The 23,066-nt window shown below is 31.6% G+C and overlaps 1 protein-coding gene across 1 annotated transcript; it reads right to left on the bottom strand.

The window, feature by feature from the left end:
- Positions 1–176: 176 nt before the first annotated feature.
- Positions 177–21,970, bottom strand: LOC134712183 (tectonin beta-propeller repeat-containing protein 2-like). Its single transcript, XM_063573482.1, has 17 exons — positions 21,860–21,970; positions 19,481–19,746; positions 17,650–17,778; positions 16,712–16,843; positions 15,775–15,938; positions 14,215–14,648; positions 12,053–12,658; positions 9,827–11,444; positions 9,316–9,531; positions 8,445–8,580; positions 7,653–7,854; positions 7,185–7,274; positions 5,703–5,930; positions 4,687–4,880; positions 3,027–3,117; positions 2,046–2,195; positions 177–658 (listed from the first exon to the last, which is right to left on the bottom strand). Exons 2-17 carry the CDS (start codon positions 19,724–19,726, stop codon positions 504–506), a joined length of 4,791 nt encoding a protein of 1,596 aa, XP_063429552.1. The 5' UTR covers positions 19,727–19,746; positions 21,860–21,970; the 3' UTR covers positions 177–503.
- Between the last annotated feature and the right edge of the window lie 1,096 nt (positions 21,971–23,066).

Raw genomic sequence — 23,066 nt, 5'->3', positions numbered from 1 at the left:
CTTTTGTTTTAAAAAATAATGATGGAATGATAAATATATGTTATACAAAAAAGAAATATAATACTGTTTTAACCAAAGGTGTACTGTTATCATAGAAATACACTTTTCATATATATATATACTTGAACAAAAGTTTTTTTTCTTCACAAAAGTGTTCTATCCCTTGATTTTAATAACAGACTCACATTTCGGTTCTGCATAAAATACAGGTCATGGTTTTCGTCCTTGTCCAGTTATAAATGTAGGCAGTTCTATTTTTTTACAACCATTTTTGAATTTTTTAAGTCTTGATTTTACTTGAACACATGACTAGAAAAGCTAGAAAAAATTACGATATACCCGTCATTACACTATCAACAAATCTGAACAAGTTCTTTATTAAAATTCATTCCTTTTTAAAATTTAGAACCACCTGAATTTTTAATATGAGCTCTTCCACAAAAATTTGAAATTTTATGATATATGCCTATGATAAAAAGTTTAATTTCATTCGCAGTTAAATTTTACACTAATTCCCAGTCTTCACTGATGGATAAATTAGATGATTTTCTGCCTTTTTGAGCATCCTGTGGCAAGTCTTTACGTAATAGATATCTTGTTTTTCTACAGAAAATCTGTCCTTCACGGCTTATTGCCCACAACTGGTCATTGACAGAACCTGAAATGCAATGTCTACAATTAATAAAAACACTGAGCCTTTTTCAATTTTTCAATAATTCACAATAATAACCTAAAGAAAGCTTCTTAAATGTAAAAAAAACAAAACGGGATTCAATATGTATTGTTCATAATGGTCTAATTCAATGATTAACAAGTGAAACTGCGAGCTACTGCTCACTGATGATACCCCCGCCGCAAGTGGATAATATTAATAGTGTAAAAATATGCTAGTGTTCGGTAAACAGGAAGTTGTCAAGTGATCAATCTGAAAACGCATCACACGGTATAGCTGACTTAGATAAACCCTGAAACCAAATTTCAGAAATCCTTGTATTGTAGTTCCTGAGGATAATGTGACGAAAGTTTCATGGGACGGACTGACTGACGGACAGACTGACGGACAGAAGGACTGACGGACGGACTGACGGACAGTCAGAGATAAAACAGTATACCCCCCCTTTTTTAAAGCGGGGGTATAAATATTCGTCTTCTCTTATAGTACATGTACTTTTAACTGTGGATTAAATGTGAACTTCAATTGAAGGTGGTGTAAATATTTGTATACTTTTGTTAATGTACATGAAGTATAAGGGGCACATAGGAATGACTTTGTCGGTCTGTATTTAAAGTTGGGTCAAGTATAGAACTTTTGGATGCTTTGATGGATATAATAAGTATTTGACATTTTTGTTGTTAATACCACTTTGGAAAAACCTTTTTGACTTTCTAGTGATTTTTGTGTTTGTATAAAGTTTATTTTTCAGATTTTTCAATTAAAGATCGCTTGTTTAAATTTGCAAGTAATCCTTTATTACCTTCTCTGTATATGATTTGGCAAAGACTTTTGGAATTTTGGGTCCTGAATGCTTATAAAACTATGTACTTTAAACTGTCTTATTCACTTTTTTTTATAATAAAATGCCACTCATGCGTCTTTTGTAGATGAAAAGCTTGTCTGGTATACAAAATTTAAAACCTGATATCTATGATGTTATGACTTCCTATACTATAACATTTGAACAAAATTATCTAAATTTGACATGTCAGGACCTTTTATAGCTGACTATGCAGTGTTGGTTTTACTCATTGTTGAAGGACAAAGTGACCTGCAGTTGCTTACTGGTACATACACATGTAATTCTCCTTGTCTTGATTCTCTGTATTATTTGCATATGACCATAGGAAGATAACTCTTGTATAAAATCTGACAGTCATATTTGATGTGAACAAATATTCATGATTAGAAAACAATGCTTCAGATATAGGAAGTACAATGCAATAATATAAGAAAAATGGGTTATCTTGATATATGGTGGAATAACATGAGATCTAGGCAAATAATCATAATAAGAAATATTTGTTAGATTGATATATGAGGTACTTACATGAGATATGGAGGAATATTCCTGGAATCTTTCTCCAGTAGTCTCCCCCTGGATTATCTTTAGTTATATTATGACGACAGAGTACTTCTCCATTTGGGTCCAAGGCCCACAGAAATGTATTGCTTATGGCAAGTTCTTGTGCCTGAATGCCTGAAAATTAAATATATCAAACATTTAAAACATGCATTAAAATCAAAACTTGATACAAAGGTACAATTTTATCATATTCTCCTCTATATTAAAAATTTAGGGATGCTAATGCAACCACAAACCAAATATAAAAGATCAAGTATAATTTCTAAAAAACACACTAGAAATACTTTTTTTATTAATTTCACCAAATCAGATAACTTTAAAACATTTCACAATGTTTAATTCAATGCTTCAGTATTAAAACTATAAGTACTCCATTATTTACACATCTAATCAATTTAACTAACATTTACACACTGTTAAATTTAAAGTCACTGAATAAGGACTTGGAGACAAAGCTTCAAATTTTCTATTAACTTTTACCACATGAATATTACAGATGAAAATACTCTTAATCATGAAAATAAACTCATCATAGATACCAGGACGAAATTTTTTTATATACACCAGACACACGTTTTGTCTACAAAAGACTCATCAGTGACGCTCGAATCCAAAAAAGTTAAAAAGGCCAAATAAAGTACGAAGTTTCACTCAACTTATAATCAATTTTCATCCTAAGATTTTTTGTGAAAAGACCCCTTGAAAAGTCTTAAAACTGAACTGAAAGGGTTTAAATACTCTTAAGATATCATTGACTTCAAGTTTTTTTGTTTCCCAGATATGGGCATATATATATTACATCCATTGACAGCTATTTCATAAAGATTGATCTAGAATCAAGCATTAGAGAATTTGGTAATGACCAGGACATGAACATATTCAAAATTGTTGTTGAATTGCAGTGACGATGAATGCAGAAAATTGTGTCTTGTGCTATGGACTTACCAGGGATGTGAATCCATTCTGTTCCAATAGGCATGTCATCTGTTATACCAATCCTGACATAAGTCTGCCTTCTGTTATCTATAGCCCATACCTATCAATTCAACAAACATTACAGCACATTAAATTTTATAAATGAGATTTAGTAATGACAACAGAATCAGACACGCAAGTTATATCAATATTATTATTGTATTTTTTTATTATGTATTTAAATTAAAGAATTCCTTCTATTGTAGAAGGTCTTATAACATTTTATATTTTTATCATTAAGACCCTGCATACCCGAGGTATACACTTCATGGAATCTACTGTCAGAAGATTTACCAGGCGTTGGTTCACTTGTGTTTAATTCCTTTGAATATTGACAGAAGCAAGATTTTGTAATAAAATATACCTATTTGTTTCAATACCATACAATAATCACACATCAAATGTTTAAGGTTACAATACACCATTATATTTTATGGGCGCAGCAATTATATGAGCATAACATGGTATTCAGAATCAAGAGTATAGCTAATCCTGATTGGTTGATATGTGCGCCCGATATTTTTTGTTATTAGAGACTTCGTGTATTCTGCATTATACCAAAGGCCAAATAAATTATTTTCCTTAGCCCTAACAGAACTCAGATGTTTTTTAAATGCCATGATGAGACATGTTTTATCAAGTGCAAAATTGATAGGCATGGGCATGGGAGATAATTAAAAATTAAGCCAAGAAAAGCAACACAAACCTATATTTTTTGGACCAAAAAATACTGTCCAAATAACTATTTTTTAATTCTAACAAAGTTTTGTTAAAAAAATCATCTTTCTGAAGTCTGAATCTTGAAAAAGGCTATCATTGTCGCCTGTGGAGAAATTAATTGTTTATTTCAATCTTAATGATCTCCTCATCAAAATTAAGATTCTTAAAGTTGATAACACCCCTATACATTGTTGGGATGTATATATCCTATCTGGACCGTCGAAATCTTAATAAAATATGCTGAATTAACTTTAAAGGAAGCTTCATTGAAATAAATCTAATATTTTAAGAAGTTGTGCTTACAAAAACAAAATCTCAGGATAAATTAGATAAATGTGTCATTTTATTTCTCTTTCAGTTGTTCATCACTGACAATTATTTTGCTTTTTGCAATCTTTAATTAAAGTGTAGTACCAGCAGGTATGTCTGAAGTTTTATTCATGTCAACTCTCATAGTTTCAGAGTGATAGACATATTTACTTTTACAGAATCAGATAACTATTGGTCCAGAATTTTCAGTTGGAATTTGAATTGTAGATATTTTGACCCAAAAATTGTCTGATTGTTTAGCTTATAATCTTGTTCAGTAAATTTGGGTTGAACATAAAATTTTGCATGATAAATATAGATAGCTATTTAAATATTAGCAACCAATCAAAACTTAAACCAAACTAAAAGTATTACTAGTTATCATTCACATGCAAGACTAGTTGAAGTTCATGTTACTTTTGAACTATGAACTATTAATACTTTTGACAAAACATTACTTATTGAACATGTACATTTGAGAATAATTCAAAACTAGTGTTGGTACTTGTGCTTATTGAAGTATATTTTTTGGTTCTTATGTCTGAAAACAGGCTTTTCTATTAGAAATTACTGTACAATTATAAAATACAGGACTACATACATAAAGATCTGAAGGTCCAGTAAAGACTTGTATAAATGTGGTCCCTGATGGACCAGAGTCTACTGGTAACCAAGCAGCCTGTAGAGAGTGAGTGGAAGGAGCCTTAACTCCTATCCTTTGGTATACTACACCATCACTGTCAATAGCCCAGACATTTCTAGACCCGCAAGATAGATGGATTAAATGGGCTTCACCTGTATAAAAAAAAAAAAAATCAATATTTGTCATCCTACATTACTTACATCTAATAAAAAATGTATTTCAATTGTACAATATGTCAAAACAGGGGAAGATCCAGACATTTTTGAAAGGGGGTTCCAAACCCAGGACAAAGGGGGTGGGGGGTTCCAACTACATGTCCTCATTGAAAGGCATTGATATCCAGTTTTTTGTAAAATTAAATATTTTTTTCACATCAAAATTTCACATAAGTATTATGTATCAGCTCATTTGATGTCATTTCATTTGAGGTTCGTGTTAAATTCATGTCAGCAAATTTTGCCTGTGTATTGAATATGATTTAATTTGTTTTTGCATGGTTTTCTCTCAAACTATGATTTCCCTTCTTTCACATAATGAAATCTGCTTACTACATCATGACAATAAAGCAGCAATATTGCAGTTCATAGAAAAATTGTTAACACCAATCCATAATGAACTGAAAACAGCCAATATCTTTTAAAACCTGCTATTTATTGCATTTGATATAAATGAGAGAAAAACAATAACATGATATGTTAATTCTGTTTTTATGCAAATTGTTTTCATTATTACTACTAATACCAGAAATATTTCTTTTAAACTTATTACAAAATAATTCTTGTGGAGAATGTTCCAATCATTGAAATATTTTAGGGTGAAGATGCTTGTCACTAGATTTCCAATGCAAATAGTTGAAGTTATAAAATCATGAACCAGACATTTTTCTGTTGTGTTTGATAAAAGTATTTTGACATCACTGAAGTCTTTAATTCATAAGTTGGTATATGAGATCATAAAAGATATAAAATTCCTACCTAATTGTTTCAGATCCAGGTCACACCACTTGGCACCCTCAGGACAGTGATCTGCTATGCCACTACGTATGTATACCTTCCCATCCTCATTCAGGCCCCATACAGCCTCCTCACAAACACTCATACACACAAACATGCCTTTTGGAGGCCTCTGCTCTGTTCTTATTTTCTTTTTAGTTGGAGTGAATGTAAATATTTCACCATTTGGTTGCTGAGCCCAAATTAAACCTAAAAAGACAGAAGGGCATCTTGTCTATTGATAATCTTTTGTCCTAATTATATTTGGCTTTTAATTGAGATTTATTTAAGAAATAATTGATGCAAGCTATACTTTATTGTAGTTTTGACATGGGTAGCCATTATTTTCTTGATTATTTTTGCCCGAGCAACAGTGCTAAAATAACATGAAAATATTGCCTACCCATGTTAAAACAACAATAAAGTATAGCTTGCATCAATTATTTTAATTCTGATTAGGACAATTAAGGTAATTTCTATGTCTGATGTATATAAGAATAAAGTGATTGTGTAGGCTTTTCCATGCACCTCCCTTTTTTGTTTATAAAGAAGCAAACAGCTGGCATTGTAATTTTCAGAGGGAGGAAATTTTAAATAGCCAGCATAATCATTTGTCGGATTTATTAGCATTTATTTGTGTCCTGGCAATATCACAAGAACCATTACTGATGATTGGTGAAAGTGAAAATCGTCAATATCAAATTTGACCCTTATTTTGTCATTAGTATCAACATATTAAAATTTGAAAAGCTTAGATTGAATGGTTCGTGAGTAAATGCAACACGTGAATGGAAACACCATTTTAAGATCTTTCAAGAACCATAACTCCTGAACGGTAAAAGTCAAAATCGTCATTATTGAACTTGACCTCTATTTTGTCATCAGTAACAACATATTAAAATTTAGGAAGCTTTGGTAGAACAGTTTATGCGTAAATGCTCGGACACGACTGGAAATGCCATTTTTCAATCTTTCAAGAACCATTACTCCTGAACGGTAAAAGTCAAAATCGCCATTATTGAACTTGACCTTCATTATGTTGTCAGTAACAACATATTAAAATTTTAGAAGCTTTGGTTGAACGGCTCATAAGTTAATGCACGGACAACATTTGATTGCCGCCCGCCAGCCTGCCGAGCATCCCCAAATCAATAACCGACATTTTTGTCACAAAAATCTGGTTAAAAACTGTTTTCCAAACAAATAGAAACTAATGAAAACAAATTGCCAAGTTTTAAAAAAGGCATATCCAATATACTCTACACATAGGACTGTAAGTGCCAAATTCAAACTGTTGCATGTTTTGGTTCTTAGCAATGATTACCTGGTAAGGGTATTATACAATTTTCATGAGACAACATCGAAATTTTCCAAGACTATGACTAATAATGTTATCTATTTTCAGCTCCTATGTCAATTATCATATTACTGTGAAATACCACTTCCTGTTATATATATACTTACCCCACTCTAAATGAATGGCTGCCACTGAAATCAATTTCCAAGCTGTTGAAGAAACAATGCCACTCAGAAAAACAGCCTCCCAAAAGTGACCTTAAACAAAACAAATACTATGCCATTAGGATATTTGGTACTCCTTAATGACACAAACTGCAAACAGAAAATATTAAAGTAATCAAGGTCTGTGACTGTAACGATTAAAAGTATCATACCTAATTTAACAAATTAACATTGATATTATCATGACGCACATACTGCTAGGATTTACACTTTAAGCGCAATATACCAAATATTAAATATTTCAATATGTTTTAAGCTTTTTTTTTTCAAATAGCAATATAATGTGTCGTTAAAAGTTAGGGTCTTTTTAAACTGAGTATAGAAAGAATTATCAACACACAATTCATAAATCCCCAACAGAGGTTTCTTGACAATCCTATCACACATATATGTATTTGAAATATGGCTTACCTTCCATTGATCCTCGGCACAGTTGTAATGTATATTTACAATCAGGACAAACCCAGACACCTTCTGTCCCTGCTGCTATCAGACCACCCCTTTGGCTACCAATTAAATCAGTCAGTTTTTGAGGATCAAATACTTTGGCCAGTGACTTGATGCCATCAATTAAAGTGTAATCAGTAGTAGTTATTTCATTATTAATAGGTACCTGTAAATCAACCAAACAACTTATTTTTTAAATTAATTATGTTGATACTATACTATCAATAGTATAACAACTGCAATGATGAATTATGTGTTTATGTTTTGTGAACCTAAATATGTTATTTAGTGTTCAATTTATAAACAGTTGAACAATTTGACCATAGACGTTTGATGATTTTAAATATTATGTTGACTTTCACTTCAGAATATGTTGGTTTTATACATTGTGTTATGTCTCATTGTGGACAGTTGGTGTTTTTATATATTGTGTCATGATTCACTTTAAACCATTGATTTATATACCTTTACAGAGTTGCACAGAATTTACAAAATATCAAAATTTTACTATTAAATTGATAAAAATTTATACATTTTGTGAAATCTGTGTAACTCTGTAAATTAAGCCAATCCATCCCTGAGAGGGATCAATACTACAGCTATAGATATTTTAGTCATAACAATGCATGCACTGTTTCTGGTGCCTTAAACAAATCTGATGACAAAGATGTGTATTATAACTTCAAACAAGTTGTAACAAATTGTTTGAATAATTTTTCATCTAATTGTAACATAATATTATAAAGTTAAAATCACCTGCCACCAACAGTTATCTCCTAATGGTGTTTCCATGGAAACATTAGTCATGAAATAAATTCTCCCTAGTACATCAACAGCCCAAGACAAATTACCATCTCCAAATGAAACAGATGAAAACATCATACCATCTGGACTGAAATATTATGATAAAAGCTTTAGGTTAACCTAAATTCAATATTTTTTGAAATTTGGTAAGATGGAAATAAGTCAATGAAAATGTTTACATATAAGTCTTGATAAAATAGAATAATATAATAAGTTAAATTGGTATTATTTAGGAAACTTGGGATTTGTCCACAAAATTGTGTTAGGTTCTATTTCACAATAAAGGTAGAAAGCACATCTACTCATTATAAGCAAGATTTGAATTATAGGAACTCCAATCACTTTCATGATTCTAATTTATCTATGGAGAAGTTTTATTCAATCACTTGCACAGTTGAACCTGGTTGAAACCAGGATGAGTCGAAGTATTCCTTCTAAATTCCTGTTTGTTCTATGCATTTCTAATGCTACACTTATAAAGGTTCTACTGTCTATCAAAATTCATAAAAAATCCTCCTTTTAATCTCTTAGAAAAGGAGTTTCCTCATTAGGGCATCAACTGGATTCACCTCTTTGCTATGACATCATTTAGTTTATCAGATCAATAACAATTAAAGTTGTACTTTTTGGAAACATGAATAAATTAATTTTTGTTGACAAAAAAATCTGGTTTAATGACTTGATTATATCATGCAGTATTATAAATAGTATCTTTATTTAAACGTATGCCCCCAAATTTCATTGATGAGGTTTTCTGTAATATATTCCGATTAAAATGTCTTAACAATTTGTGAACATAAAATACCTTTCCATGTATACTTACTTGATATATTCAGCCCATTCCATTCCTTCTGGACAATCTTTCTTTATCCCAGCTCTATATATTAGCTTACATTGGTCAGTGATGGCCCAGACCACCCCTGATCTACAAACAATGTGTTGTAATTTGTATGAACACTCTATAATTATAGATTTATAACATGGTCTATCCCTAGATAATCCTTTCTGCATTGCTACTTCACCATTAGACTTGATATACCTGCAAATAAAAGGAAAGTTATAAGTGTGCTTATTTCAATTGTTTCCACAAGAACTATACACTGTATGGGAGAATGAAAAATCAAGTTTGAAAAGTATTGCAGATCGTAACATACTATTATAAATTGGATAAATATTTACAACTTGAAGAAAATCAAAGCTAGTTGAATTTCTTTATCTTTTTCATAACCATTGGAAACATTCATGTCTTTTCTGGTTCCAGTTTGGCAGTAAAATTCTCTTATGTAGTTAAAACAAAAGAACTGGTAGAAAACATATTGTTATAACCAACATACCAAGCAGAGTAATTGTCCACAGACACTGACTGAACTCCTCTTATTGCCTCAACCCATTTCATGCCTTCTGGATGTTTTGATGTGATTTTGGTACCAGCATAAACTGTATCCTTGTATACCCTCCATACAATCATTCCTGAGGGAGAAACAGAAATCTGTTTTGCATAACCATTAGCTTTCACCCATTTGATGCCAGGAGATTTTATATTACTGTACCAAATATTTGAGCTTCTGTCAGTACACCATATGTGTAAATCTGACACAACAAGACTGAGCAAATTGCCAGATGTCACAACTTCTGTCCATGTATTGAATACCTTGCTTGATTTATTTATATTATCACTATCCTGATCACAAACTTTGACACTTTCAGATTTATTGTCAAATATTTCTTCTGGTTCCTCAGGTTCACCTCCTGAAAGTGGATTTTCAGAACATTCACTAAGTCCACTACCACTTGTTGATGTTGTATTTGCTGAAGTATTGTACTGTGCATAAAAATCATCACAAGATGAACTGTTTGAACGATAAATAGAACCACTAAGTGGAGAAACATCTTTGGCAGATACTTGTGTCATTTCCTTTTTCTCCTGATCTTCAGTCACTTTACTTTGTGATGACAAAGTTTCTTCATGCATTGAATCATTACCAGAATCTGCCTGAGATATATTTAATGCTTCTTTTTTGGTTTCAGCATCATTTGTTCTTTGGAACTGACTTGTTTGTTCAAAACCTGAGAAAGATAACCCTTCTTCCAAACTGGCAAGATTTTTTTCAAGTTTTGACAAAGCACTCTGTTTTTTGGGATGTTTCGTTATCTTTTCAACAATATCTAGATTAGATTTATTTTCCTTGAAAAGATCATCTACAGTAATAGAACTTTCTGCTTTATTTTCGATTGGTTTTGATGTCTGTGGTTTTGGACTATTGTCTTGTTTTGGTTTTGTAATATTATCTGTGATAGGTTTTACTATATTATCTTGTTTTGGTTTTACTATATTATCTTGTTTTGGTTTTACTATATTATCTTGTTTTGATTTTATTATATTATCTTGTTTTGGTTTCACTATATTATCTTGTTTTGTTTTTGTAATATTATCTGTAATTGGTTTTGCTACGTCTTTCTCTACCACACCCACTACATTGTCATTTTTCGGTTTTTCTTCTTGTTTCATAGAAATAGTTTTATCCTCTTGTAACACAGATTCAGACTTTTGTAAGTTTTCCTTCAGTTTAGTTTCCTTAATCTGTATTTCTGCAATTTTCACAGTTGAAACTTTTTCAGAATCAGAAACAACACCATCTTTATCCTGAATATTATGTACTTCCTGAACCAGTACACATTTCACATCCTCTTTATTCATTATGTGCCCATCAGATCCATGTTTTAATTGATTGTCTTCTGTGTAATTTATTTTACTTTCTAAAGGTTTTAAGCCAATGATGTCAGAAATGTCCACATTTATATTTTCAGTTTCCATGGATACTCTATCATTAGATGTACTATCAGATGACTTTTCTTTATCTGACATATGTTCACTGGTAGCTTCACTTTCTACAGAATTCTGGGATAGTGTGTCAAGGTCCTGATGCTTGATGTTTGGAGACAACTTGCTTTCTAGAATATAAAAATCAAAACATAAAACTAGAAGAGGAGACCATTTATCATACTACAAAATAGCCATTAAATACATATATAGGTAATGAAAACACAAGCTAAATTGACTTGTTAAATCTCAAATAAAACTGAAAATTGTAGTCGAAGTGTTATTTAATTTAAATGTGAGAAGGACCCGAATGTGATAATGAAGTAAGTATTTGAGAAAAGAATAACAAAGTTAAACTCACTATGAATCAATGAAGCCTATACCAAGATGCATCCTAACATGCTGGAAGAGTAATGTAAATTGATCCAATTTTTTCATTTAATTAATTCATGTATTATGTAATTTATCATTATTATTTTAAGCTAATTTCATATAACCTATAAGTGAATGACATACTGCAGAGTTTATGAAAAGTGGTGGTCCTATGGATTTTACCACCAACATATTACAAATGGCTGACACAACTTTAGTTCTTTTCAATAGAAAAAATAGTGAGGACCAGCAGATTTTCTTCAAGGACCACCGGGGGAAAAAAGATTTCACAAACTCTTGACATAGCAAATATTTATAAATACAATTTGTGTTTATCCGTTATGTTATTTTTCAATAAAAGGATTACCAGTTTTCTTCTTTTTCTTTTTCTTTGTTTTCACACTGATAGCAATGTCATCTGTGGGAGTATTGATAGGTATAGACCTAATTCTGTCATGTGATCCAGAAGATTCTTTAGAATCATGTTGCTCTGCTTTGGTTTCCTGACTAGATTTATGACTAACTGGCTTTGGTTTATTGCACAATGGTAGTTTAGACGTATCCAGCTCAGTATCCTCTTCAAATTCATGTGAATCATCTGTTGAAAATGGATTAAATCTATCTCGTCTTATGGGTGAAGTAACATTTTGGTCAGTAGACTCTGATGTGGTAGGAATTCCAGGAAAAATTTCAATTGTCAAAAGATCAGGATTTTCAAGTTTCACAATGGGAGGTAACTCTTTCTGTTCAATATGTTTATCAACTGAGTCAGCTAAATTTGACACAGAACTGGTACCATCTGACATATCTGAGATTACATCTAAATTTTTTATTTTGTCTATCACATTTTCTTTTATAAACCTAAGTGGTGACGGTGTTGTTTGAGTATTTTCTGCCTTTTCATGTTTTACAGGAGTTTCAGACATAAAATCTGGCAGATTTTTATCCTTCACTAACCTCTGATATGTATTACCTAAAAACAAATCAAAAGAAATTATTGGAAAATCAGAAAAGTTTTCATTCATCAAAACATGAACTGTCATTACAGAAATTTGTTTGTGCATTTATTATTGCAATTATCCTTTTTCTCAATTGTAAAATCATCTAATGAGACTTATGACCAAATTTTTACTTGCAACAAGCAGCATAATGGGTGCCAGTAGTGAGGCAGGATATGCTTACCCTTTTAGAGCACATGAGATCACTCCCAGTTTCTGAGCTTTAAATGATCCCTTGCTAACTCATATCCCGATCTTTAACAATAGACAAAAATGCAAATTCATTACATATACAAAAATTTGTAAGGGTTCCGCGGAACCCAGTGTCTCGCCTACTTTTGCTGTAAATTCCAGGCTCAACAAAATCGAGGGAAAAAATCAATAAAAATATTCTGCTTGATACTATCTTTTGATTGTAAGAAGAATCTGTCCAAGTTTGGTAAAAATCCAGAATAGTTTATGAATCTAATAAATACTTTAAAAACTTTAACTGCAGACTGGATGTAATGTTAACTGGAAGAAAAACTAAGTCCATTTATAAGTAAAATACAGATACACAGGTACAAAATATAAACAAAATTTCTTTCTAGATACTAGCTTTTGATCATAAACAAGCTTCTGTCCAACTTTGGTACAAATTAAATTAATATTGCAGGCAGAAAATCTAAGTCTATTTAAAGTAGAATACGGAAAAAATGGATTTATCGTTTTACAAAATTTACTTCTGAATACTGTCTAATGATCATAAACAAGCTTCTGTCCAAGTTTGGTACAAACCAAGAATAGTTTAAGAAAGTTATTAAAATTTTAAAAACTTTAACTGCAGAGTGAATGTAATGTTTTCCCGCAGAAAAACTAAGTCCATTTATAAGTAAAATACGAAAAAAACAGAATTTCATTTTTACAAAATTTACTTCTGGATACTATCTAATGATCATAAACAAGCTTCTGTCCAAGTTTGGTAGAAATCCAGGATAGTTTAAGAAAGATATTAAAATTTCAAAAACTTTAACCACAGAGTGAATGTAATGTTTTCCCGCAGAAAAACTAAGTCCATTTATAAGTAAAATACGGAAAAAATGGAATTTTATTTTCACAAAATTTACTTCTGGATACTATCTTATGATCATAAACTAGCTTCTGTCCAAGTTTGGTACAAATCCAGTATGGTTTAAGAAAGTTATTAAAATTTCAAAAACTTTAACCACAGAGTGAATATTTGTGGACGCCGCCGACGACGACGACGGAATGTAGGATCGCTTAGTCTCGCTTTTTCGACTTAAGTCAAAGGCTCGACAAAAATCAATTTTTACATGAGTGAAAGAAATTGCCAAATGTTAAAAAAGTTATTTGGTAAAATCGGCACAATTAACAGCATTAATAGTGCAATGTTTATGTAAATTATGCTCCTTGGAGGTATGTTGCATTCAATGATTTTGTTTCAAGCTAATCAAAAAGCTTGTAACAGCTTAAAGTAGTAAAGTTATATACATGTAGGCATCAGAAAAAGATTCCAGGTTGAGTCACATACCTCCCAAAGTCTCAGGACGTTCAGCTATTCTTATCACATTTCTATCTGTATCTTTACGTAAGATAAATATTTCATCAGTTGTAACAGCAATGTTTTGAATTGTCCCAACATGAAACGTTCCTCCTATCACAGATGTATTGTCCATATTCAAAATAAAAACACTAGAATCTGACCATGTCACAATGTATTTATCTTTATACAAATACAAGGGCCCAAACTGAGCTTCTGGCAGAAACATTCTAGTTTTTCTATTGAAAGGTAAGAGTTCTAATGTTGGATGAGGGTTATTTAAAAGTTCTTTGAACAGATATGTGCTAATGACAGAACCATCCATTTTGGATTTCCAGATTCGTAGACCTGGCCGACAAGCATATAATTCAGCATCTTCTGGTTTACAAAGTCCTGGTATAAAAACTGCACCAAACTTTCCAAATCTACAAGAAGAAGGTACCATAGATTGTGAATCAAATACACCTTATTGCTATTTGATAATCTGCGCCAAATGAACTATTAACTTCATACAACAATCACTTTTCTATTATGCTGTCAGATATTTTCTATTAAGATGACAGAATTTTACAGTAATGGCAGACACATATGGATAGGTATAGCGGGTATTAGAACTCAAATCAAAGTTAATTAAAAAATTTAATGTAAATTCTTTGTAATTAAGTATGAGTTTTTACAGTATGTTGTACCTTTAAATAAATTATACAGAACCTTTTTTGGTCTCTGGTGGATAGTTGTCTCATAAGGAATCTGCTTTAAATTAACAGGGAAAAAAACCCAAAGCAAACAGTAAAATTTATAAAATCCCATATACCAGTAACTGCATGTACATATATATGTGTGGACATCCAACTTTAAAACTTCCAAAGGTTGCTGAAAACTATTTACTGAACAATGAACATGTCATTCTAATGCAATCATTTTGTATCAATGGTTCTGATTGGATGACAGTTAGCATAAAATTCTCTATCTCCTTGTCTGTAACTAACGAAGCCGACATTTTGAATTGCTGAATGTATTGACATGTAATTTTTACAATAAAAAGCCAAAAAAACTCACATGTTGCACCTAAAAATCATCTTTTTATCAAATTTTATTACATTCCAGAAAACGCCCGGTGTTTATGTTTGACGCCGGAAGCATAGCTATGACGACAACGAGTGTAGGGACCAAAGAAGATAACATCTTTTCGCGGATTTTTTTTTAATGAAGATTTTATACTGAAATAATGATTGAAATTTAATTTTGAACTTGCTTTGCGTTAGAATAGAGATAACTGTATTGTATTTGAAGCGTTTGCGGACGTCCATCGGTAGTTTTACTGTCTCAAATACCTGTTTACCTGTCTCCGCTACGCGTCGCCAGGTAAACTAAATTTACGACAGTAAAACTACCGATGGACGTCCTTAAAGCATCAAATACAATACAGTTATCTCTGAATAAATACTTGAAAATCAATAAATTAAGACTTAAAAATATAATCCTGGCTCCAGAGCTAGCAATTAAAATAGCTGCTGGCAAGACAAAAAGTTTGTTGCTTGAATCACTTACATTTTTCTGTCTTTCTGTCCCACCTGGACTAGTGAGACTTTGGTATCTGTTCGATATAACATAGATCTCTGGTTTGTAGAGATCAGTAAAGTTTTATGTGCATGATTCAGTTGTACAATCTCACTGTTATTCTCAATCAAACAAATGTTGGTCTCACATAATCCCTGAAATATGAAAACAAGCTGTAACCAATTATGTTACCTTGCTATAAGATTTCAATTATTAGGAAGTTGATGAGCAATGAATGTGAAAACACATGGTATGGCATGCTCACATAAAGCTTCATAAATTTCAGGATGAATTTATCCATGATTCCTGAAAACAATTCCCTGAGACAAAGAGAAAAATGTTGTAAATTGATATTATTTGTTGGAAAATATAAATATTAATTGAAATAACAGAAAATTGATGAGGGATAAATGTGAAAACACATGGCATTGCCATTCATGTTCACATAAAGCTTGATTTCAAATTTCAGGTAGCTCATTTGTTGTTCCTGAGAAAAATGTCACAAAACCTTCAAGATTTTAAGGTAAATTTCAGAAGCAATTGCCATAATTTACCATATTTATTTTTATTACATTCTTATCTGATGCTAAGGCAGGAAAAATCCTTGCAGACAGTAGATTTTAAACATAAGACAATTTTGGATATTCTTTATATCCACATGGTAATGTACAGCTCTCCATATTTATCATATTTGGCTCTCCAATTAAAAAGCTCCAAGCATTACTGTTGAAATAGCATTTCAGAAAATTGCTATATACAGATCTTTATCTAAATATCCTTTTAAAATTGAATGCATGACAGTTTAATTCCAAAAATGCTTTATAAAAATATTTTTCTCTATTCAAACTTATTCTAATGCTAGAAATTCAAATGGCAGCTGGTAGTCCCTACTATACATCTTTGCATTTAAAAACATTTAAAACCTTACAGCATAAAAATCCACTTCCGTACAGGATACAAGACCTTTCTTATCACCACCAAATAGTTTCATACCATTCATACTCCAACATAGACTTGTTACTTCACTTTTATGTATGTCTTTTACTATAAATTGTTGAAGCTGAAAATACCATAAGGTGTTAATGTAACTTATAACTCAACATTATCAAGTTGAAGACCAAATATAAAATCATTTACTTTCATAAAAGCCAAGAAAACTTTCAAAAGTTTTTTACCCTAGGTCTTTCAGAGGGACGAACATACAGAAGTACTGATGGATGGAGTAGAGCAGTTCTATACCTGCTTTTCCTGTTTGCAAAGATAAAGAAGATAACTGTCTGTTCAAAATATCAGCCTATCAATCATTATTTGACATTTGATTTTTATTTCCCTAAAAATCTGATTCTCTAAATGACAAATACAAAACATTACGATATAACTTGAAAAGTAAATTTTATTCTAATATATCAATATTAATTGTTATTGAAATCATATCTGCTCCTGATCATCTTATCAATGATCAATTTAAATGGCAAATGCAGTATGTTAAAATCCTTATGAGTTGTAAAATCTTTTTTGATACATGTACATGCTACATTTTTAAGTGTTCTGCCAAAAGCTCCTTTTAGGAACAAAGAATGAAATGCACACTTATCTTTGTGTCTTTGCCAGATTTTTGGTGCAAATAAGCATTGTTTTCAATTTATTCATATTGTCTGTTTTAAGTCTTAAATTATCTCTTTTTTGCTCCATTTTATCTAAACATTTTCTAAACTGAATCATTCGTGATGCTTACATTTACCTTCTTTGATTTAACACCTAATGTGATCATCATTTGTTTAAAGCTATATATGGGATCATGAATGACATTGAATCAAATACCTGGTAGTGTTTAGCTTCAATATATCAGATTTTTAATGAACGTACCTGTTTACTTTGAGATGGCATCACAGACGGAAGCTGGAATAGATAGATCAAACCTTTCTGTGTAGCTACTGCCACCTGGTGTTCAAGTCCGGAATGTATTGCAACACAAGTTATCACATCATTGTGGGACTGTAAGAAAAATAAATTATGCAATATAGAATAATCAGCTGTGTGTGTAATATGTGCAATGGAGATTGCAAAGATTTTTTAATAAGTTCTGAAAAGCTATCAAGTATGAAAAAGTTTCATCAAGTTTTAAAATGCATGTATCAAAAATCTAACATATAAGATTCAGTTTCCCTCTTACATACTTATCTTTTTAGTATAATATCTTTAAAATAGTGATAAAGGACAATATTGACAAGGAAGAATTTTGGGGATTATTTTTTTTTCTTTATGATCCACAAACATGAGCAATTAACTTTTAGTTACCAAAACATGATGTAATATAAATAATTGTGGATTTGAGGCTAATTTTATCTTATTGCATTATTTTTTTTAGTTTCATTCACATGTCAAGACCTAAAATATATATTTAAAAAAGAAAATCAATAAAAGCATGGTCTGTTAAACATTATATGAAGATGAGTCCTCTACTTGCAAACCATTTAACTTTATAGGTTTTGAATTTTGGCAGAAGAGTATTCTTAGAAGCTAGTATAAATTAACTAGCATAAGTATGGGGTATATATATATATGTTATAAGTACTCAAAAGGTATATTAAGCCACAAAAGTTCAAGCTAAAGTTTGAAAATCCATGTATTTAAAAAAATCAAACTTGTATGGGATTTTGTTTCCCTCATACATACTTACCTTCTTGTAGTTTAATATCTTTAAAATAGTGATTTTTTCTCAAATGTGATCTACCAAAATTAGGACTTATTACCCGGTTTGTACTAACATGCACAACACAACAAGTGCAACATGTGGAGAAGGATCTGCTCACCCTTCTGAAGCACCTTAGATCAAGTTTTTGGTACAGTTCATGTTGTTCAGTCTTTAGTTTGCGATGTTGTGTTCTTTGTATTATTGTTTGTCTGTTTGTCTTTTTAGCAATGGTGTTGTCAATTACCTTTAACTTACATTGTATGGGTTTGAATGTCCCTCTGGTATCTTTCGCCTCTCTTTGGTAAAGGTATGGGAGATCAACTTTAATGTCACATTCATATTAATCAAGTTTCTTGTAATTATAATGTTATAATATTATAGAGGGACAAGAAAACAAACCCTACACTTACTGAGCAAAGCACACAAACCCTTAAACTGAGATGGACCAGCACACAACTCCTACGCTAGGATGGACTAGAATGTATTTTACAGTCTGCACCAAAAACTTTTTTAACTTCTAGTCCGGAGACCAATATTCTAACAATTTTCATATTGGTCCAAACAAACTTTTGCAAAAACCTACTAGTCCAAGAGAAATTTTAGTAGTTTGGGGCATCAGACTAGTGGCTAACTGTGCAGACTGATGTAAACCCTTAACTTACACAAACCCATCATCTTAAATATGTTGAAGGCGGTATGATGACCCAAAGCTGTTAATTTCTGTGTCATTCGGTCTGAGATCTTGTGAAGGGTTGTCTCATTGACAATCATACTACATCCTCTTTTTTATAAGCACATTTACCATAAAACTGAGATGGACAAGCATACAAACTCCTTAACTTTTATGGACTAGAACACATACCCTTTACTTTAGCTAACCTGCAGCTCTGCAAGCAAAAATTAATCAAAGGGAAAAACTTCAAAGTCATAATGGCCAACAAATAATAATATTTACAGTATTTACTTTTTATACCTTAGAATTTAATGTTAATTAATACCTACATGGGTTCTTAGTCTTTCTATTTCTTTGGTTTTTCGGTTATACAAAAACACAACTCCCACATTGGAACCAAGGGCAATAAAAAACTCATTAGCATCTAAGGAAATAATATGCAAATCACACTGAATGAGCATCCCCTTTTGGGCCTTTTTAGGTATTTGTGATAATAGGTAATCAAGGTAAGCATGTTCTTTTGGAATTCTAATTTCTGGAATTTCATCCTCAGTCTTTTTACCAACAGCTGCCATCTTCCATAATCTTAAATCATCTGGAAAATTATATAAATAAATGCTATATAGGAGCCTCTGGCCTTTGTTACTTAGTCTTGTATTATTTTTAATTTTATTTTCTTGTGTATATGTACAATTGGGACTTCAGTATGACGTCCATTATCACTGAACTAGTAACATATTTGTTTAGGAGCCAGCTAAAGACTCCTCCAGGTACCGGAGTTTCTCGCTGCATTGAAGACCCATTGCATTGGTTGCCTTTGGCTGTTGTCTGCTCAATGGTCGGGTTGTTGTCTTTTTGACACATTCCCCATTTGGAATCTCAATTCTATTATCTATACTGAAGATGATGATGTACATGTTATCAACAAGAAAAGCTGTAAGTGATCATATTTATATTTTCCCCATTCTCACTTAAACATGTACCACCTTTTGCTATGGCAAGTAAGTCATGTAAGTTCAAAATTAATATAAATGTTTTCAATTTATATTACTCACTTCTGATATATCCAAACTTTTGTTAAACATTGTACATATGAATTGAAAATATAGGTTATTTACATGTACCTTCTGAATTTATGACATCATAGCACCATTGAAATGGATATTTCTACACTTATAAATGTATCCAGATTATATATCATCCTATTCATCATGTTCATTTAATACTATAATTAAAGTAATGATGAAAAAGATGAAAGGATTCAATATTTGTACATTTTTTTTTAATTTTGAAATTCAGGACCAGATGCATTATATGTTGTTTTGATGGCTTTTATCCTACAGCTTGTGCAGTACACATACATTTTGTACATGACAATAATCATAGATAACAAAACATTATTAAGGTTTCTGAGGAACCTAGTGCCTGGCCTACTATCATGGCTATTGCTGCAGTCAAAGTCAAAGTGTAATGTTGCCCCCTAAACTTAGCCCATTAATTAGTGAAATACATTTTTACAGAAAATATACACAAAACATTTCAATCATTTTCTTCTTCAGATGCCATTTCTTGATATATATCAAAAAAGGTTTTGACCAAGTTTCAAATATTTCAGACATTCTAGAACATGTAGAAAGGTAAACATAAGTCATAAAACAAAATTATGTCATTCTTTAAATATATGTTTCCAGACTGAATCTATAAATTTTATCATGTTTATGTTAACTGCCAAACAAAAAAAGCTTTTAAAATCCATTAATCAGCAAAGGGACTTGGATTATTCCTATACAACTGATGGACCACCATCTGTAATAGTACAGATTCTATTCTAGCATGTCTATTAAAAGTTACTGACAATCTCTACCTCTTTTAAAGTTTTTTTTCTGATTGAAATAGCCATCCAAGTCATCATAACAATTACCTTCATAGTACACAACTGTATATGATTTATACTCAGGCCAAAAAAATAATATATGTGTTTCCGCCAACCCTACCCAACTTATTTTTGGTGCCTACCCTAACACTTTTTAAGCCATTTTGGAACAACCAGCTAAAAATGATTTTAAAATAAAATGATATGGACTACCTACATACCCTTTTTTTTCAATATGTCAAGGAAAAACACATGTATTATCATGATTATTTTTTGGGTCCTTCCCACAGGCACTTGTTTCTATCCATTGGAAGAACCACTATCAACGTATATTTACGTTGATAGTGGTTCTTCCAATGAATAGAAACAAGTGCCTGTGATTTTGATGCATACAACAATCACTTTTCCATTGTGCCGTTAGATATTTTGTTTTATGACGTTAAAATTTTACGGGAATCTGTGTGATATCCAGTAATGGTGGACAACTAGAAATAAGGTGTATTATTACCAAGCTATTTTTTACTTGCTTAGTTCTTAGTTCAGTGTCAAGTACTTCATTTGTTTGTCGGATTGTACTGTCGGCTGGTTAACAGATTAACAAAGGCACTTGCTTCATGGGATAGCAAAGGTTGGCTCCATATTTCTTTCCCCGGGCCTTTTTTACGGAATGATGAGGGAGAAGGCCTTTACCATAAGAACAAACCCTATCAACAGATCAAAGGATATCATATGCGGGTTCGTTTTGTAAAATTTGTACTGACGTGTGACATTTAAGATTTTTTTTAAAAGATTTTAGAACATATCTTATTAAATAATATTTGGGGAATTGATTTACACTAAAATAACGAGTGCTTTTTTATCTGGAGGTCCCGTGATCAGCGATCAGCTGTAGCAATATTTTGACTTGTTTCGTTTTCTGAGTGTATTTCCGCAAGTTCCGGTTCAAGCTGTTCACTGTCGCCAGATTGTTCCCTGCTGAGAATACAAAACCAACAACTAGAAAATATACTGCAACGTACTTAAACAAAACTTTTGGATAGAGGTATAAACAAAACAAACGCTATTGGTCAAACGAAACCAAACAAAAGAAATAAATAAAACAAGCGCTCACATAAATTGGAAGACTGACAACAAAACTCAACTCGTTTGCAAACCAACGGTTCATGATATTTCCCAAATCCGAGCCCAGAATAAGTTATATCAAAACAAAGAGAATATATTTCGGTTATTTTTAGGGAAAAGTAAAGACCATCCGACAAAAATAATGATAAGCCATCATTTTCATCAGAATTTCTGTCCCTTGAAATCGGCCATTACCCAAGTTCTATCACTATTTTTATGATATTTTTTTAGGAGGCCGTGGGAAATTCAGATACGAAATGAGACTGCCTCTAACATTAAATGGAAAGAAAATACGCTTCGCTACATTACAATGATTAGCTATAGTGTTATGGCCATTTAGCGAGAATTTCACTTCGATATACCATAGGTGCTTGGAGACAAGACAATTTGTTGTAAGCCCCCCCCCCTCTTTCTTTCCAAAATAATTAATTTTTCGGCTTTATATTAATTTCCATTACTAGTATTTTCGCGTTTTCTGTATCATATGAATATAGATATACTAGAAATGACTTGTATTTACAATTAACTATCAATTCCAAGCTAATTATTCACAGTGGTTCTTGATATATTCAGGAACATATTATATATAATTATATAAATGCGTTTTGTTTAAATATACCTTTTCACTTTTTTTTGGTCTTTGGGAAAATGTTGTTTGTGCTGTATTTAGACCCTTCTACAACGAAATTTCTTTTACATGCACACGTATAAAAATTGCGGTTTTTAACCAACGCAATCATAGGTTTGAAGGTAGTTTTCAATTTAGACTCGTTTATATATGTATGTATATGTACATAGCCATGTTTCACCATCATTGCTGGTGATCCGATGGATAAATCTGTTGTAGAGTTGTCACTGACTCAGACGTACTTATATATATATATATTAGGTTGATTTTTAGACGAGTTGTATATATATAT

Source organism: Mytilus trossulus, chromosome 3, assembly GCF_036588685.1.
Source record: "Mytilus trossulus isolate FHL-02 chromosome 3, PNRI_Mtr1.1.1.hap1, whole genome shotgun sequence".
Classification (NCBI taxonomy): Eukaryota; Metazoa; Mollusca; class Bivalvia; order Mytilida; family Mytilidae; genus Mytilus; species Mytilus trossulus.
Note: the sequence above shows the minus strand (reverse complement) of the source record. Positions and strands in the feature narration are given on the sequence as shown.

Excerpts from the sequence above, each read along its gene's own strand:
- LOC134712183 (XM_063573482.1), bottom strand. The coding sequence starts at position 19,726 with ATGGCAGCTGTTGGTAAAAAGACTGAGGATGAAATTCCAGAAATTAGA. Across the intron at positions 17,779-19,480 it reads TAGAAAGACTAAGAACCCAT|TCCCACAATGATGTGATAAC; the intron begins GTAGGTATTAAT and ends TTTTTCTTACAG. Across the intron at positions 12,659-14,214 it reads ACGTCCTGAGACTTTGGGAG|GTAATACATATCAGAGGTTA; the intron begins GTATGTGACTCA and ends ATTTGTTTTTAG.